We start from the raw sequence: 19,643 nt of genomic DNA on the forward strand, positions 1-19,643 counted from the left end.
GGTCAGGAGGGCTCAAATCCTACTTATATTTTAAATCTCTGGCTTCCTCCTCTGTGAACAGCCAGAGCAAACTCTTTTTTAAATATATATATATATATATATATATATATATATATATATATATATATATATTGATTGATTATTTACAGAGAGGAGAGGGAGAGGGATAGAGAGTTAGAAACATCGATGAGAGAGAAACATTGATTCAGCTGCCTCCTGCACAGTCCCCACTGGGGATGTGCCCGCAACCAAGGTACATGCCCTTAACCGGAATTGAACCTGGGACCCTTCAGTCCATAGGCTGATGCTCTATCCACTGAGCCAAACCGGTCAGGGCGAGAAAACTCTTTTTAAGAAGTGTATGCAATCTCCTATTTTTTTTTTCTTTTTAAGGTCAACTGTACCACAGAACTTCATCTAACCTAATCATGGGATGAAAGCCTTCATGTGTTATGCGGGGCCTATACACTGGTGGGTGGGATGAAGGGAGTGAAGGTTTGGGCTGGGCAGGAAATCTTGAGGGCTATCTTAAACTTTATAATTCTGTCTACTGTAGACATGATGGGAGTAAAGTTGCAACTTGTAATTTCCCCTCTTCTCTAACCAAAGGTTATGGAAGAAGTATATTTACTAGATGTAAACTATTGCTTATTGGTCTGATGACTGGACAGTGATTTGTAAGTAGTGTCCTGAGAATTCTATGTAGTAAAATCTATGTAGTGACATTTTTATAGAATTAGAAATTATGTAAATAATGTAAGAGTTTGCAAAAAAAAAACAAACCCACATTATTTACAGAGAACTAGTTTAATGAACCTTTCCTAATGAAACATGATAATTCCAATTAGCATAAATTGAAAGTTTATGCTAGTAACCTAGGAAGAGTTTATTGCTTCTAAGAACTATGACTGATAGGGTATCAAAGCCTATACTTAGAAACTGACTCACTTGGTTAATTTATCTTGGTTCCTTTGCCTAATGTTTCCTTTATAATTCTACAAGGAACACCATGTCATAAATTTAGTACCAATCATCTGAACTGTTTCTTCTAATTGTCAAAATGGTATTTCATTTAATAAGTGAAATATTGAGCAAATTCACAACAGCATCAAGCTATAAGCTGGTAAATCCAGGGTTACACAGTCTGGCAAAATAGCAGACTGACCTCATCGGTATAGGACCTGTAAGTTGCATAAGACCCTGCCTGCCATAGCAGACACTCCCTGCACTGACACACACACTCGGTCTAATATTCTGCTGTCACTGACTTGAATATTTAACCATTTTTCAACAAGGGGGTTCATATTTTTATTTGTACTGGAATCCACAAGTTATGCAAATAGTTTTATATACACAGTAAATAAGTTAATAAATATTTTGATAGTGTGAAAAAACTCAGCTGTCAATTATTTTAGTAAAACTTACGAAGTAAATTCAGCCTACCAGTTTTGAGGGAAGTGGCTTAAACCACAGAATTAGATTATGATACTGATTGTGATCATGTAGATTTTTTTTTCTAGCTATATTACATACTCATAATTTCAAGTAGAAAATTCAGTTAAAGTACAACATTACATCTTCAACTATTTCTGTCAATAGAATGAAAATACTAATCCACAGGATTGTGAACACATTTCAATAATAGACTTTGATTTGCCAGGATTGTAACACATTGTTGATGATCATTAAATTTAATTGATAGTGATGTTTGTTAAACGGGCTGTTAAAATAGAAGAATCATTTAGTTTTAGTATCTAAAATAATCAACTATAGGCTAGAACTGTTTATAGCAAATGTTGAAGATGTAAAGGAAACAAAAATATAGCATATTGATTATGAGTGTGGGTTGTGAAGCCTCATTGCCTACATATAAATCCTGGTTCTGTCATTTTCCAGCTCTATGACTACAGATTAATGAAAAGGCTCTGGGGTAACACTAGTTTTATTAAATCACTAGTAGCCTGGTGCACGAAATTCGTGCACATTAAAAGGGAATTAATTAGCAGAAATATTTTAATATTGCTATTTGCCCTTTCTTTATAATAGAAGTGTGAGAGATGAAAGGAAATTAGTAAAATGTATATGAAAATAATATATAAATTTATTAATAAACAGTAACAAAAGGATATAACAGCAACAGAGGCATGATATAAAAACAACAAAAACATGATATGAAACCAACAAAAACATGATATATAAACAACAAAAACATGATATAAAAACAAAAGTGATGCAAACAATGACTGATATAGTGATTCAACTTATTCTGATATCTCCCTGTACACCACATTAAGAGTGAAAACACTTTCAGAGTGCTTGACTAATTTCCCTTGCGATGAAGTATTTAGAACTTTAACTGTAACATCACATGCTCTTCAAACTCGAGAGAGAGCAACATATAACTGACCATGTGGGAAAACTGGTTCAGGTAGGAATATTCCTACTTTGTCTAGAGTTTGTCCTTGTGATCCTATCTAATAAAAGAGAAACATGGTAATTAGCGTACGACTGCTACCCTTCCCATTGGCTAATCAGGGCGATATGCAAAGTAACTGCCAGCCAAGATGGTGGTTAACCGCCAACAAAGATGGCGTCTAATTTGCATACTGCAGGCAGGATGGGACAGCACTATTCTGCCTGCCCCACCGCCATCCGCTATCTGTGACCCTGATGGTGGGCGACCCCTGTGCAACCCGACCCAGGGCTGGCGGGCGTCACCCCAGCGATCCGCCACTGGCCAGGCCCCCAACCGGCTCTCCCTCGGGAGATCCCCCAGCACTGGCAGGGACTGCTGCCCATCAACCAGCAGTCACCCCCCAACAGGCCCTCCCACCAGGGATGAGCAACCAGAGATCCCACAGCAGGAAAGGGGGGCCTGCAGCCAGTCCCTGTGTGCGCCTGCCCGTGGGATCGCTGCAGCTATCACGGCGCAGGATAGGGTGGCCTGCAGCCAGCCCCTGTGTGCACCTGCCCCTGGGATCGCAGCCGCGATCATGAAGCAGGATAGGGCGGCCTGCAGCCAGCCCCTGTGTGCACCTGCCTGCCCATGGGATCGCTCATGTGATCCCACAGCAGGATAGGGTGGCCTGCAGCCAGCCCCTCTGTGCGCCTATCCCTGGGTAGCCCTGGCGATCCCACAGCAGGAAAGGGCGCCCCACCCTGGCCACAGTTCAAGGGAGAGTACAACATGCAGTGGAGGCCAGGAGCCTGAGAGATCAACAGAGAGGGGTGCCTGCTTCAAGCCTCCAGGGTGTGGCTGGGGGCAGGCCCCCAGCAGACACACACACACACACACACACACACACACACACACACACGGGGATGGCTGCACCGAGCCTCTGCTGCCAGACTGTGGCCATCAGTAGGACATCCACTGAGGGCTCCTGGACTGAGGGGCAGGCTTGGCTGAGGGAACCCCATCCCCCAGTGCATGAATTCGTGCACCAGGCCTCTAGTTTATTAATAATCATCACAAATGCTGGCATCACGGGAAATTATCATCGAATTAATTTAAATGGGAGGCCAATGTTAGACGGGGACAATTCAATTCTTGGAATCAGAACAACCTCTCCCTCTGCAGATCCTGTTAATACTTCAGCTTCGATAATGTTAGGTCATAATCTTTTGATAATAAATCTGGTACCATTACAAAGACCTCATTTACTGTTAAGATTTCTCAATAGCATGATGATTGCACCACTTTCAATTTTAATTTGACACAGCATTCCCGAAGGAGTAATACTATTAAAAAATTCGATGGCAAAATTTTCCTTTTCAGCATCATCTGTTGAATCAATGAAATCATCACTCAAATATGTGTGAAATTCTCCATCAAGTATATCCAAAATGTCTTCATTTAATTTTTGAACGTGCTCATTTTTTTGGACAAAGAATTGCATGTTTAGATATATTTTTAATATTATATATAGATATAGTATTTCCAAAGATAGCTTCAATAATAGATCCATTACAAATCATTTCATAGGGGATTTCAATAATATCCATTCCTAAATGAAAACTGCTATCAAGTTTGCCATCTCCAAGTTTTACTAACTATTCACTATAAGCAGAGTCCTCTGATCTCATATTTGTTGTAAAAGACAACTTTCTGAAACATCCCCAAACATTACAGTACTTTAAACTCATCATAGCATGCGGTACAATACTGAGACATTGTCAAAAATCCCCTCCAAGAAGGAGAACTTTCCCACCAAATACAACATTCAAATTCATAATTTCTCTTAGTAATCAGTCCAAGGCATTTATAGCATGACTGGATGCCATGATGCATTCATCAATAATGAGAAGTTGGGCCTTTTTACTAGTTTTAGCAACTTCACTGTTTATATCGAGTCTAGAAATTGAAGTTTCATTTAATGGAATTGGTCTTTTATATTGGGAATGAAAGTTTCTTCCACTGAGAAGTAAATTTGCAGCAATTCCTGTAGACACTGTGGGTAAAACAGTACCACCACAACCTCTAATATAATGTATTAAAACTTCATTGTGGGGAGCTGCTGCAGTGTTTTGGACAGGTTGAAGCCTTGGTCCGATGAGAGGGCACAGTCCTCTCATTGCCACGAGCAAGTCCCAGCTTGGAGGGCAGGGCCCTCCCACCACAATTATAGCCAACAGCTGTAGTTGTAAGCTTGAACCTATGGTCCGAACACGTGGCCCCACATGCCTGAGTGATGTGGGCTTGATAGAGTTCAGGTGCATGTAGTTGAGTAGGACTGAAACCCAGGAGAATGTTGTAAGCATCTTGGTCACATCCTGCTTTGCCTCCTGGCATCTGCTATAAAATAAAGGCATGGCTGTGGGCGTGGTTGCTATCTCTCAGAGAAGCAGCGTCCCACCGAGACCCGGCTTTCATTCTCTTGTCTGTCTTTTATAAGCCTTTCAGCCGCCCCCACTCAGGTTCACCCTTGGCCATGCTGGCATGGTACACTTTATAAAGATATGCCTCCATGCTCCCAGGGCGGGTTCCTGCCTCAAACCTCGCCCTTACCAGAGACAGCTCAAGGAAACAGCTCGGGGGAGGGTACAGCCGTTTCCAAGACAACCCCTGCAGGACTGACTTCCTTCTGGTTGGTCATGCCTCAGATCGTGATGTTACACCCAGGGTTTTTATATAAGTAGATAATTTTGACTTAATTGAAATAATTTAAGGGTAATTTTGTCTCTTGAGAGACTCATATTTTCAATTTCCTATTTTACATTCATCTGTCTAGTTCGTAAGATTCTCAAATTTAAAGCGTTTAAACAGAAATCTTATTCTACCTCCAATTCCTAACTAATCTTCATCACTGTTCTTCAAATTAGTAGGTGGGAACACTGCTCACTTCATCAATAGCAACAAAAACCTAGGAATTATTTATTAAACTTCTCCTCCCTCACTCCAAACATCTACTATATGAATATATCTTTAGAGTTAGGAAACAGGAATGTATTTGTATTTAAAAATAATATTTGAATTGCATATTTTTTAAAGTTTAAAATACTTTAAATAGTATACCTAACTTTTAACTCTTCATTTAAAGGAAATCCCCTGATCCATTTGCACTTACTTATGCATGCATCACAATTTTCTTTTCTATTTCTTTATGTAGAAATTATTTCATAAGTGAAATGGCAGAAATAAGCTATTCACATCAAACTAAGACATCTAAGGAACATTGCTTGTAAACCCATACATATTAATATGCTTCAAACATCACAAGAAAATGTTTTTAAAATATTTATTGTAGATACTGATTTTTATATTTCAAATAAATGACATTTAGAGCAGAAAAGTTTATAATTTTTAAAATATATTTTTATTAATTTCAAGAAAGAAGAGGGAGAGAGAGCTAGAAACATCAATGATGAAAGAGAATCATTGATTGGGCTACCTCCTGCTCACCCCCTCCTGGGGATTGAGCCTGCAACCCAGCATATGCCCTGACCTGGAATCAAAACTGCTACCTTTTGGCATATGGAACCTGCTCCAATCAACTGAACCGTCCAGCCAGGGCTGGAAAGTTTATGATTTTTAATGGAGCCATTAGATCTATATTGACTCCCTTAGAGTACAAATTTTTCATTGGAAAAAATATCCCCAAGGCAAATGTAAAGTAGTATTTTTACTTACAGGAATTAAGAACAAATTTAGCCTTTCAATGGAGCATATCTAAAATTTGAAAGATTGCATTAATTTTGAAATTTGGGTAAAATTTACTATAGAGATTTTATTTTCAAACAAAACAAGGCTATGCTTTGAGCTATTTAATATGACTGTGGCAATGTAAAGAATCGCAAAACTAACTTTAAAAGTTCTCACTTAGGGAATAACATAATCTCTGAGCTTAATTAATGTAATTATTGTTTGCAGACCTGTTCCATCGGGCTTCTTTGTGATGATGAAATAAGGAGAATTATCCCTTTACTTCCTTTCTCTCCAAGAACAGATGACATTCCTACTCAAATGTATATAGTACCTACTTCTGAGGTACAAGGTCTACAAGACTATGGACCATAATGAATACTTATCCAGTTGACCAAGGTAAGTAGATGAGAGTAAGATATAAAGATGTTTGTATCTGAAAAAGTTGTATATTGAAACTTATTTTCTGACCTATTTCAATTTTTCTGATAACGTGATAAATCAAGAGCGTAAAATTGTCTTAGAATTCTTGTTGGTTATGCATCATGTTTGAAGTTTGTTTTAAGAATTATAACCCTTAAGAGGATATTCATTATTTAAAGACAATATTTTTGAAGGGGGATATTAAGGGCAGAAAGGTAGACTCTTCTATTTTTTGCCTCTATACATTTCTGATACTTTAAATAATTAAATTAAAATATAATATGATCTAATATACAGAATATTTTACCAATTTAGAAAGTAAAATGATATTTTCTAACATCTCTAGCCCAATAGGTCAAATAGTACTAGTCATTGATCCCATCAATAACAAGGAGTTGTAAATTTTAATATTTTGTAATTCAAAGGGGTCACTTAGTTTGTGATATGGCTATTCTGCCTGACACCATTTGTTCTGACTGTGGCCTCTCATGGAGTGTGAATAACAGGAGTTCTTGCATTTATGTAGTTTGTGTAGTCACTAAACTTTCTCATACACTTTTATATGCTATATGATTTATAGAGCCGTATTTGTCCACATATAATGGGTGTGAGATGGCAGTGTAATTTGCAGAAGAGTCAGCCCAGGGCCAAAGCTGTTCATTTTCAATTCATTTTTATTTTTTATTTTTAGTTGGCTTTTTCTCCTCTGAAGGTTTAAAAAAGACAGACATTTCCAAGCATGACATTCTCTCAACCACTGGTTTGTCAGCATTAAGTATTGGCATATCCCTTGAAAGCTATCTACTGAAAGAGCTGATTTCTACTAGACAACTTTCAACAAAACACACACTTACTTCTTCCACAGATGTTTGCTCTTCTCAGTTTCTGAATTTTGATTATCATGACACAACACAAATTGTCCGGAGCACAACAGCTGTCTCACATATGCCTATCCAAACTTCAGCTGTCTCACCAGGATTCTTTTTCTTCAATAGAAGAGAGAGGACCTCGTTTATCATCTCTTCCTTAATGACAGATTTTATTTTTCCTACGCAATCTGTATTACTTGACAATGATCAGGCTGTTGCCTTATCTGCTGCCGCAATGAGTTCAGTAATTAGTGGCATTCCAGGGGCCTATGCTGAGTTAAACAGGCACTCATTCCTCACCCCTGGATTGCTGCTCACCACTGCTTCCACAAGCATACCTCCAATTGTTTCTAGGGGGGCTCAAGAGGATACTGAAGAATATTCAGCTGTTACCGTAATTTCAAGTAGAGAGTACTGGAGATTGCTGAGCTCCTCAATGTCTCCCATTTCTCCTGCTAAGATAATTAGATCTAAACAGGTAGCCATCTTAAACTCATCAACTCTGCCCAGATCCACTACACAAGCCTCCATTCCCAGTGAATATCAGATTATTACTGAAACATCTAGCAACCAGAGACTCACAAACACCAAATCACAGACTGCTGATTCCTTAAGTGAATTAAGCCAGACATGTGCAACATGTTCTGTGACTGAAATAAAATCCTCTCATAAATTCTCAGATCAAGTTTCGCATAGCGAACAGTCCCATTTTTATGAGACATTCGGGATGAACTCAGAGATATTAGCCAGCTGGTATGCACTAATGGGAACTCAAACTATCACTTCTAGGCATTTATTATCTCCTGCTACTGAAATAATGCCATCACTAGCATTCACAGAACTGTCATCTTTATTTTCTTCTAAAAAGAGTACAAAAGGAATAAGTTTATCCTTATTCTTGGAGGAATACATTACTCTATCAAGTAATTTGGATGTTAATTTATGTTTGGATAAGACTTGTTTATCCATCGTCCCTTCAACTGTCTCTTCTGATCTGCTGAATTCTGATTTGACTTCAAAACTGACTACTGATGATCTGTTAGTATCAAGAAACATTTTTAAAATATTGAAAATAGGACAATATGGTATAACTGTGGGTCCCACTGAGACACTGAATCAAGACAATTTATTGGGTATGCAAGAGAATAAAGGATCTCAAAAACAGCTCAAGGTTTCTAAGGATTTTAAATTAAATTTACAAAGTCATCCATAAACTGTGTATTCAAATGACCTCAAATACAACCCTTCACCTTATGTAGACTCAATAACTGATATTTCAGAAGCAACCTCTGCTGTTGCATTACACACCATTTCACCAACTTGGTCACTTCCAATACAGACCTCTTTTCTCTTGTCTGTATTTATGCCACATTGGACATATTATACAGATGATCTGCCTTTAACATCTGATTTAAAAAAAAAAGAGTTCAGAACTTCTTCAGAATGGTCCAAATGGGAACTTCAGCCTAGTGTGCATAATTGGGAATCTGCTGCCGCAGGCCAGTGGCTTCCCATCACTACATCTCTTACTTTGTCTTCATTGGAGTCCATTCCAGCACCTCGTCAGCTGATGATTTCTGGTGAGTTTCTCAGTTTCAATTCAATAAACTTTTAGAAATGAGTTTCTTTTCTACAGAAAAGAAAGAGCCTGTTGTAGTCACCAGGTGCCCTAAACAACTTCTTTGTAATCAGGGCAGCAGCCAGTCAATGAAGAAGGCACCTGCTGTTGTACCTGACACAGATGGTTATTCTTAATGCATTGCCACAAAGGCTACCAGATCAATAGGGGAGTTTGTGGGAGATGGCTCTACTGCTGGCAAGCAATCAGAAACTGAACTAGTTCAATTCATTACAATGGATCTTTCAAAGTTTAGGAATAACTATTATTCTCATTTCTTGAAATAGCTTCTTTGTCAGATTGAACACAATGTAACACATTTCCTAGCATTTTCTTCAGTACTGGTATTTTCTTTTTTAATGGGAAAGATGAAGAAATTCAGGGAATTTGGTTGGGTTTTCCCAACCTTCATGATGTGGTTTATCATTTCTTAATGCAAAGCTGTGATGCCTTCATGAATATAACTCAGAATATAAATTAAATCCATGTCTTCTACTTAACAAAATACTACATAAATATTTTGAAACAAGATAATATTCCATGTGTGAATTTGAAGTAATTAATGAAAAGCCACTTTTCTTAGATAAATATTCTTACTTTAAAGCACTTTAGACATCACTAATCTTCTCTATCTTTGTAATACTATTAAAATTGGAAAGCATGCAAAACAAGTTTAATGAATTGTATTTATTAGATTTTTTTCCCATTATTTAAAGAAGTTCTGTCTCATGGAATTTCAAATGTAATGGTAGCAGTGCAGTAAATTTTCATTCAATGCAAAATTGATTTTGTCTGTCTATGCTTTAGAGGAAACACATATAAGTGTTTAGGTGTGTAATTTATGTCTGGCATCTCAGTAATATGAAAGACCAAATTATATTTGATATACTAGTATTTAGTATATGATTTTATTTTTTATTTTCATCACTTTTATTTTATACAGTCATCATTTTATTATTTATTTTATTTTATTTTTATTGTTGACACTATTACAAATGTCCCCATTCCTGCCCCCCTTTGCCCACCTCCACTCAGCCCTTGCCCCACCCTTCCTTCTGGCTGACAGCACATTGTTGTCTATGTCTTTGGGTTAACTAATCCCTTCATCTTCCTTCATCCAGTCCTCCCCACACACCTCTCTCTACAAAATTTCTAAAATTTTCATAATTTGTTAAATTACAAATTTAAAGAGGTATTCTTGTACTTTTAAAAGATGAAAGCTTTCTGTATAACTAGTATGACACATCCGCAATACCTTATACATCACTTGTGTCGCATATAAGGTTCTTAGTAGATGCAGCTGAGTATACCTTCTACTCTAATAAAATTAGCCCCTTAGGAATACAGGATACAAATTCTTTATTTCCAGGAAATCAAATTCTAGGCTTGCTTTTTATGAACAAAATTGTCATGTTCTATTTTTCTCATTCCCTAACTCCAACTGCAAATATGCTTTGATGATTTTGACCTCCTTCAGTTCTCCCCATTTCCTCCCAGTTTCACTTCCCTAATTATTTGAGATACTAGAGGCCCGGTGCATAAAAATTTGTGCACTCGGGGGGGGGAAGGGGGGGTCCCTCAGCCCGGCCTGTGCCCTCTCGCAGTCTGGGACCCCTCGGGAGATAACGACCTGCTGGCTTAGGCCTGCTCCTAGGTGGCAGAGGGCAGGCCCAATCCCTAGGTGCAGCCCCTGGTCGGGCTCAGAGCAGGGCTGATTGGGGAGTTGGGGCGCTGCCCCCTGTCATGCACAGAGCAGGGCGGATTGGGAGGTTGTGATGCCACCCTCAGTCACGCTCAGGGTAGGGCTGATTGGGGGGTTGGGGCACCGCCCCCTATCACACTCAAGGCAGGGTCAATGGGGAGGTTGCGGCACCACCCCCTGTCACGCACAGAGCAGGGCCAATCAGGGGGTTGGGGTGCTGCCCCCTGTCACTCACAAAGCAGGGCCAATCAGGGGGTTGGGGCACTGCCCTCCCCCCCTCCCCCGTCATGCACAGAGCAGGGCCCATCAGGGGGTTGGGGAGCTCCCTCGTCACGCACAGAGTAGGCCGATAGGGGAGTTAGGGCACCGCCCCCTGTCACACACAGAGCAGGGCTGATCAGGGGGTTGGGATGCCACACCCTGTCACACACAGAGCCACAGGGCGATCAGGGGGTTTGGGCGCTGCACCCTGTCATGCTGATCTGGTGCCAGGAGACCTCTAGGCTCCGCTGATCCCAGTGCTGGGAGGCATATTACCCTTTTACTATATAGGATAGAGGCCTGGGGGCCCGCTGGTTTGCCCTGAAGGGTGTCCTGGATCAGGGTGGGGGTCCCCACTGGGGTGCCTGGCCAGCCTGGATGAGGGGATGATGGCTGTTTGCAGCTGGTCGCGTACCCTTCAGGGTGGGGGTCCCCACTGGGGTGCCTGGCCAGTCTGGGTGAGGGGCTGAGGGCTGCTTTCAGGCTGGCGGTTTTGACTGAAGCTCCCAACCGCTCCTTTTTTTCTTTTTTTTTTTTTCTTCTGGGCCAGCTTTAGCTCTGGCTCTAGCTCTGAGGCTTCCGCTGCTGGTTTGTTTGCCGTTCTATAATCGAAACAATGTATAACTTCAGCTCTGAGATCCCGGCCCTTATTTGTTACAAAGTTTCAAACTGTCAGCTCAGAGGCCTGCAAGGCAGGCGGGGAACGTTGGAGTCCGCAGTCACGGGAGCAAGCCAGCCTCATGTTCGCTTCCAGCTGCCTGGCTGCCGGCCGCCATCTTGACTGACAGTTAATTTGCATAAGGATATGCTGATTAGCCAATGGGAAGGGTAGCGGTCGTACGCTAATTACCATTTTTCTCTTTTATTAGTGTAGATGATAATCCTTTACAAGGCACATGTTGACACTTTCCAATATGCTCACCCACTGTGTTGTCCAAGGCCAAATCAAGGAATAGATAGCACACTCTAATTGAACATTTGGGAAGAGTTTAATAAAGAAATTATTTACAAAGATATGGGTATAATTTAAGGAAAACAGTGAGAGATTGTATGATTCTGAAGGGACTAGTAACAGCAGAATGTCATTACTACTCCAACGCCTAGAGGGACAAAATAAAGAGCAGTTATCAAAATCCAGAACCTAAGGAGAAAAGCTGCCAGACTACAGAAGCCATGGCTTTTAGGAAGAGCACACAGGCCATCCAAGGCAAACCAACCAGGAAAAGATCAGGAGATATACACCCAACCTTACTTTCTTCTAGTCTTCTAGTATTCTACTGGTGTTCCATTCAGTAGCTGGAACTGATCTTTAAAAACACATCTGGTCTAATCTCTTCATGTAAAAGAAATGTGGGGTAGGCCACAGTAGAATGGTCTATAGTGCTGAAATTTTGATTAGGTTCCGTGACACTGGCAAAATATAGAACAAGTGTATAACTGATAAAGGAAGAATTTCTTTGTAGGCTTAAGTGGACCATTGGGTACTATTATTTCCTCCCTACATGCTACTTTCATACTAAAAAATTATAAAAGGTAGAAAGCCCATAATTCTGAATTCCCTTGCTCTAGTGGATTTCTCAGGCTGTACTGGGTTGCTGAGAAGAAATAATGACACTCCAAAGTGAGGCATCATGGAGTTACCTCCATTAATATGTTTCTTAAAGTTTTGCATAATTTTAAACTGTAGAAGTGCTGGTTAATTGGATCAAAATTATCTTTCTCAGACATCCTCTAAACCAAACCAGCCTTTGTGGTTTGGTTTAACTCATGAAATAAATGAAGTTTAAGAGGAAGAAAAAGATATTGTTTTCTTATAATGATATGACTCTCTTTTTTTCTACTATTTGGGAAGAATATAACAGAGAGCAACCAAGGCTTTCTGCCCCAAATATTCTCAATTAGTAATGGATAACAAAAATTGCACAAAATAAAAAAATGGTTTCATTTATCCCATTCATATTCATAAAATTCTAAATTAAAATATGATACAATATAATATTAATAAAATTCTAGTAAATAACAAAGGATTGTTTTATCCAGGAATTAAAAGATGAGTCAAATTAAGACATTTAATGATAAAATTTACCACATCATTAAGTAAAAGGACATTGACAATTTATAGTTTACTGAAAGTATTTTTTCTTTTATTTTTATCATAAGGATCTATATTATCTTCATATTTTCTAGTATTTATATTTTCCAAACACAAAAAAATATAAATAGCTCACAACAAAAGTCAATGCCATTCTTAAAGTTGAAACAGAAGAGGCAGTGTCATTAAACTCATAAAGTCAAAATGCCTTATGTACACATGTGCACATATTTCTTACAGACCATTTTGTAAATCTAATGAGAAATTTCATTAATTAACAAAAACAAAACACAAATTACTGCTTAAAACTATACAGAGCAGAGTTTGAAAGGTAAAGTTTACTAAGTAGCCATAAAATCATATAAATGGAGTTATGATGTCCTTATTTGAGGTCTCAGACTTTTAAGCTCTTAATACTACATTAATACTACATAAATACTACATAAATCTGAAAAGTATAAAGCAATTTCAAACAAGTTAAAATGGAATAATATTTAGAACTTAAGTCATTTTAAAGTGCAAGAGAATAACAGGGAATAGTGAATAGAGATGGTAATAAGGGAGCTTGTATGTTTATGTAATATATTAAAATAAATTGTAATAAAATGGTATGTTATTATTACAGGAGATGCATATAAAAGGAAATAGAATAAAAATCCAGATATATATGATAGATATAAAATACATCAAAAAAGGATTTGAATTATAGGGAAATGTTTAGTATTTACTAAATTATGTTGATGCATTGTTATTTTGAGAATTAATACTCTCTACCTTACACCAAAATAAATTCTATAAGGACTAACTAGTTTCAAAAATAAGTATTAAATAATCATAAAAATATCAGTTAATTTTTTTTTATTTCTAAATGGACATATTTAAGCCTGAAGCCCGTGGTCCTTGGCCCCTGAGCAGGACCCACATGTCTAATTCTTTTAATGTGGGAAATGACTTGTCTATGCACCAACATAGTTTTTTTTTTTCAGTTCTTTTTGCTACTGTAAGTCATTTGTAGATAGTAAGTTGATAAAAAGATATTTCAGTTGCCTCTCAAGTCTATTTATACTTGCAGCACGTAGTTCAGTATGACTAGTTGTCACTTTTATGAAAGTCCATCAACAATATTTTGAGATGCTATTTAATGTCAATAATTAAGATATTACTCAAACTGCTTGACAGTGTTATCATCTAAGATTAGCATAACATATGTTCTTTCTTAATAACCATGTTTCTGTTAGCAACACATTTTATTGAGGATGCACCAGGTCCTGGTCTCTAATTATGGTGTGTGTGATACACTACTAAACAAAACAGATGCTTCCTGCCCTCTTAGAGCTTATTTTCTCGTGGAAAGACACAGATTGCAAACACTAGGCTTAATAAACCTATATTTCTATATAACCTGTTATATGTAACAAAGTCTTCATAGTATAGTTCTAATATATGTAGAGAGTGTATATGTAAGTATGTATATCTATAATAAAAGCATAATATGCTAATTAGACCAGAAGTCCCTCCAGATGACCTTCTGGATGAAGCCAGGGCTGTGAGGGAAGCCTGGGTCCAGGATGCCTGCCGGTTGCCAGAGGGAAGCTCAGGTCCCAGGTGCCAGAGGGAAGCCGGTGCCGGCAGCTAAGGGAAGGAAAGACTACTCTTGCACGAATTTCGTGCATCAGGCTTCTTGTTAATATATAATATTTTTATTTTCTATTCTACAGTATATTTATCCTGTATATTATATATGTATATAAGACATTTGCATATATAATATAAATACATATATATGATGTGATAGCCTATATGGATAAAAGAAAAAATAGAGTAGAATAGGAGAGGGCTGAGTGTCACAAGGTCTGGGTTGAGGGGTGAGAAACAATAGTATGATCAGGTTTGATATCTCTGAGTTAGCCATCTTGAAGGAGATGAGAGCTATGTAAATATAAGGAGAAGACTGTCCCATATAGAGTAACTGGTCAATGCTGTGTTAAAGCAGGTGTGCACTTGAAATTTTCTGAGAACATCAGGGAAACCATGGTGGTGGATCAGGTAAATGAGAGAGACTTTTAGAGGATGAAGTCAAATTGATAATAGGGTGGAGCAAACAAAATCACATCCTAAGAACCTTAGGCCATTTTAAGTGTTTGTCTTTTATTCTGAGTGAAACACAATTATTCCAGGGGTTTGAGCAGAGAAATGACATAATCTGGATGGTCACTCTGGCTGCATTACTGAGAATTGATTAGTGGGTGGGACTGGGGCCGACAGATACGCAGGGAGTACAGTTAGGACTCAGATGCCCCAGTCCAGGTGAGAAATGACCATGGCTCAGTCCAGCTATCAGCAGTAAAGTCTTGAGAAATGATCAAATTCTGGATATAGTATAAAGGGCAGGCCAACAGAATTTGCTGATACATTGGATTATTTTTATTTATTTTTTGGTAACTTGTTTGATTAAGCAGAGAAGAGTATCTTAAGCCACTCTATGAAGACAAATAAGGGAAAATTATGCAAACCAATTTTTTCCAGACATGCTATAATACATTTATCTGGCATTTTATCAGCTATAAAACTGTGTCTAATAATAGATGTTACAATGCAAAAGTCTGATAAGTTTATAATGACAATCCTGATTATGCCCCTGTGAAAGACCCTCTAACTTCTGCATCTGTCATGAATTAACTAGTCACGTTCAACATGAAATATATGTTAATCTATAGTTATTCTTGCAAATGTATGTGTGACTTTGTGTTAAATGGAGGAACTCTCTACTAATCACAATATTTGATAATTCAAGCTATCTGTGCCCTGGTGGTGTGACAGTATAATTAGTATACTCCATGTATGTGTTTGTATACCTGTTGGCTGTGTGCTGTGTGTTTGATAAAACAGGAAGTCAAATGGAGTGGAGAGACCTAATGATGTAATATGACTATTGAGAGCAAAGATGCTAGGGTTAGAAATATTTGAAAAAATGACAGATGCTGATGAGATTTGATAACATTGATGCTGAAATTTTGTAACTGTGATACAGAGGTTGAAATTATGAATATATTTTGATGAAATGTATTAGTTTCCTAGGGTTGCCATAACAAAATAGCACAAATTGGGTGGCTTTTATTGTCTCATATTTCTAGAACCTAAAAGTCTGAAAACAAGTTGTTTGTAGGGCCTTACTGTGAAGCCTATAGAGGGGAATTCTTCCTTGCTTTTTCTTAGTTCCTTATGCTGGCTGTCAATCTTGGGTGTTCCTTGGCTTGCAGCTACATCACTCCAATTTCTGCCTGCTGTTGTCATATGATAGTCTTCCCATGTATCTCACCATCTCCTGTAAAGGCACACTAAAGACAAAAAAATTGTGCAGAATCCTTATTCATTTCCCAGGCAATTTGTCTAGATTTTTAAAAACTCTGAGTTCTACAACTGCATTCTTAGGTAAATGGCAGAAGCTTGGAAGATGAACAAATCATGGCATTCCCGTTACTAGTTTTTTGGTTTTAGAAAAGTTATCTGAAGAACCACTGTGAATCATCTGAAAAATAGGACTATCACTAATTTTGTGGAGTCACTTTTTAGGATTTTATGAATATACTAGAGGCCCGGTGCATGAAATTCGTGCAAGAGTAGGCCTTTGCAGCCCTGGCTGCCTTGCCCCTCGCAGCCACTGCAGCTTCATCCAGAAGGTTGTCCAGAAGGTCATCCAGACAGTTGTTCTGCTGTTCAGCTGTTCGGTCGATTTGCATATTACACTTTTATTATTATAGATAATTGCAATCCCTTGCCACCTAAATGTTAGCCTCTCCTTAAACTTTTAGTTTTTTTAATCTAATTCTACAAGCTCTCTAAGTTTCTTGGCTACTGCACCAACCACAATTAATACCTGTCTGGTCCTTAAGCTATGAGTACTTGAAATCTAAGCTTGATTCTTTCCCTGGATTTTTTTGATATATGTTTTACCTTTGACTTGTTCACTTGTTGTTGACTAATGTACCCTATTCTGATACTTGATTTCTGAATAAAGCCATTGTCTTGCACATCACATGGTTCTAAATCATTGGAATACTTTGGCAGAGGTTTCTAACCCTTTACTAGGTCCCTTTAATTCATATGAATACTTTTATATTTTTATCATTAGTTCCAGAAGATTCAAGAGCTGATGCTCTGAGGCAGTCCTTACCACTTCCCCTGAGCTCCCTACATTCCATATGAGGCTGTCTCTTTCTTCCTGAGAGCCTCACTCCTCATCCTACATACATAATTTGATGGTAGACAATGTCTAACACCTAAACTCTCAGCTTTGAATTACAGGATCCTGCAGTGTAAAAAACATATTAATTCCTATATTCCCATTATATTTCTCTGCTCTTTATCTTCTCTCTCCTTTGAAACATCCATATTTTACTTTTTAAAGGGTGATTTAATGCTGGAAAACAAGACATTATGATCCAGTATATAATTGCAAATGGTGAGATTCTAGATATAATTTGGGAACTTCAGACCATAAACACAACTCTTGATTTAATATTATAACCATGTACTATTTTTTTTCTATTTGATTTTCAATCTATGCTCTTATTTTGGGTGAAATTTTGTAAGCAGCTTTACATCTTACTTAGACTATGGATACATTTTTATTTCCTCTAGTGGCTTATCTATCTCTTTTTTTAATACCAGTGCCGCTGTCACTCTTTACAGCACTCTAACAAGCTTTGTGTAATGGGAAAAAATAAAATAAAGTTGCCTTTTATCAATTTGACAGCTGAAAGCAATAAAGAATAATATTTTGTTTTGTAGATAATATTTATACCTGAAGGTATTAAGTATTATAGTTTATATTTGAAAAAGTCTTCTTTTAAACCAATAGGATCTATAAAAATTACATATTTTTTCACCAACTGACAAGTTGTATTCTTGTATTTATTAACCCCACAGGAATTACCTCCAATTTTATACTTATTTTACTTTAAAAGCATAAGATATGAATAATGTCAATTTTGATTCCACAGAAATAAATTAGAAACTGAAATTGTTATGTAAAGGACCTGTACTCTTTTATTATGCCCTATAGAAATTAGCGTATTGTTCTCTACAGGGTCCTTACTACTACAGTATAAGGGTTTTAGAATTTGGGCTCTATGGTCAAACTATCTGGTTCTAATTCTAGTTAGTAATTGTGTGATCTTAGGAATACTTCACATTCTCACTATAAAATAGGAAACATCTCCTGGCCAGTGTTGCTCATTGGTTGAGTGTCTACCTATGAACCAGGAGGTCATGGTTCAATTCCTAGTCAGGGTCCGTGCCCGGTTTTGAGTTCAATCCCCAGTAAGGGGTGTTCAGGAGGCAGCTGATCAATGATTCTGGCATAAATTAGAAAAAGCATTTTTCTAGTATTTATTAGAAAAGTACCATTAAATAAGGAAGCAGGTACTACCTTTGGAGTGACAATTATTTAATTGACTAATCTTATACCTTCTCTCTATTAGAAAAGAGAAGCAAAATAAGAAAGTATTTCAAAATTATCCTCAGGAATAATTCATCACCAAAATATTTGTTTCATTTTTAAACATATGTAAATCCCACACTATAAATGATAAGGATCTTTCTTAAATTATAATCTCTATGCAAAACTTAATTTTATATGTATTTTAAAATTTGGCTGTAATTGTCTTTATGTCTTATGATAGAAATCAAAGTTAATCCATTGCCTCTGTTTAGTTCATTTCAAAAGTTAACTTATTGAGAGATTACATATTAATTTACTAAGTCACAAGTAAGGAATTAAGCTCATTTTAGTATTATTTTATTCATTTTACTATCTAAACAATATCAGGACCTACCTCAACTTTTAAATTGTAAATATTTGTGTGCCCAGATTTTTGAGAGGTAATTTTAAAGATTTAAAGATAAAATACATAAGATTACACTTTAATATGCAAAACAATTTTGGGAAAGAGCCAGTAGTCCAAAAATACTACAAGTTTTTAGAGAATGGTTGTTTTTAATTTATACATGACTAGGGATGTGGGCAAGTGAAAGCTTCTCAATGTACTATTTATGTTTAATTTTGGTAAAAAATAATTCAGTTTTAATAGTTTTGCTAATAAAAACACATGTATTGTCTCAATATTGAAAAATGATTCTTCTTGTTCTTTATATGAATCTTTCTCATAGAGAACCATTGAAATCATTTATCTTTTAATACATTTCTATATGTAGCTTTCCACTTATTTCTATCAATTTAAAAAAATGCTTACCCATTAACACATCAAATGAGCTAATCCATGATTTAATAATGCTTCTCATTCATTTCTTGGAATAATTTATATCTTAGCGCTTATAGACTTTCTAGAAAAGCAGATCTAGATTTAATGGTGAGCAGTTTCCTCACTTTAAAATTTACTCTCATCCTACATGATTAATTTCAATTTCATTCAAAGCAAATTTTCTCAAAGACATTTTGATGTTGATTTTTAAAAAATTGCCTTTGAAATTGATTTAAGATCCTTAGGATTTTTTAAATATCTGCTTTCCTTGGT

General features: G+C 37.2%; 1 protein-coding gene across 1 annotated transcript in view; it reads left to right on the plus strand.

The window, feature by feature from the left end:
- The window catches only part of EYS (eyes shut homolog), a 1,239,289-nt gene that overhangs the window by 598,121 nt on the left and 621,525 nt on the right, over positions 1–19,643 (plus strand). The window contains 3 exon segments of the mRNA XM_070419099.1: positions 6,371–6,488; positions 6,491–6,541; positions 7,278–9,014. Of these exon segments, the coding sequence (XP_070275200.1) occupies positions 6,371–6,488; positions 6,491–6,541; positions 7,278–9,014 (1,906 nt within the window).

This window comes from Myotis yumanensis, unplaced genomic scaffold (assembly GCF_028538775.1).
Source record: "Myotis yumanensis isolate MYYU_CA2020_CCGP unplaced genomic scaffold, mMyoYum1.0.hap1 SCAF_6, whole genome shotgun sequence".
Classification (NCBI taxonomy): domain Eukaryota; kingdom Metazoa; phylum Chordata; class Mammalia; order Chiroptera; family Vespertilionidae; genus Myotis; species Myotis yumanensis.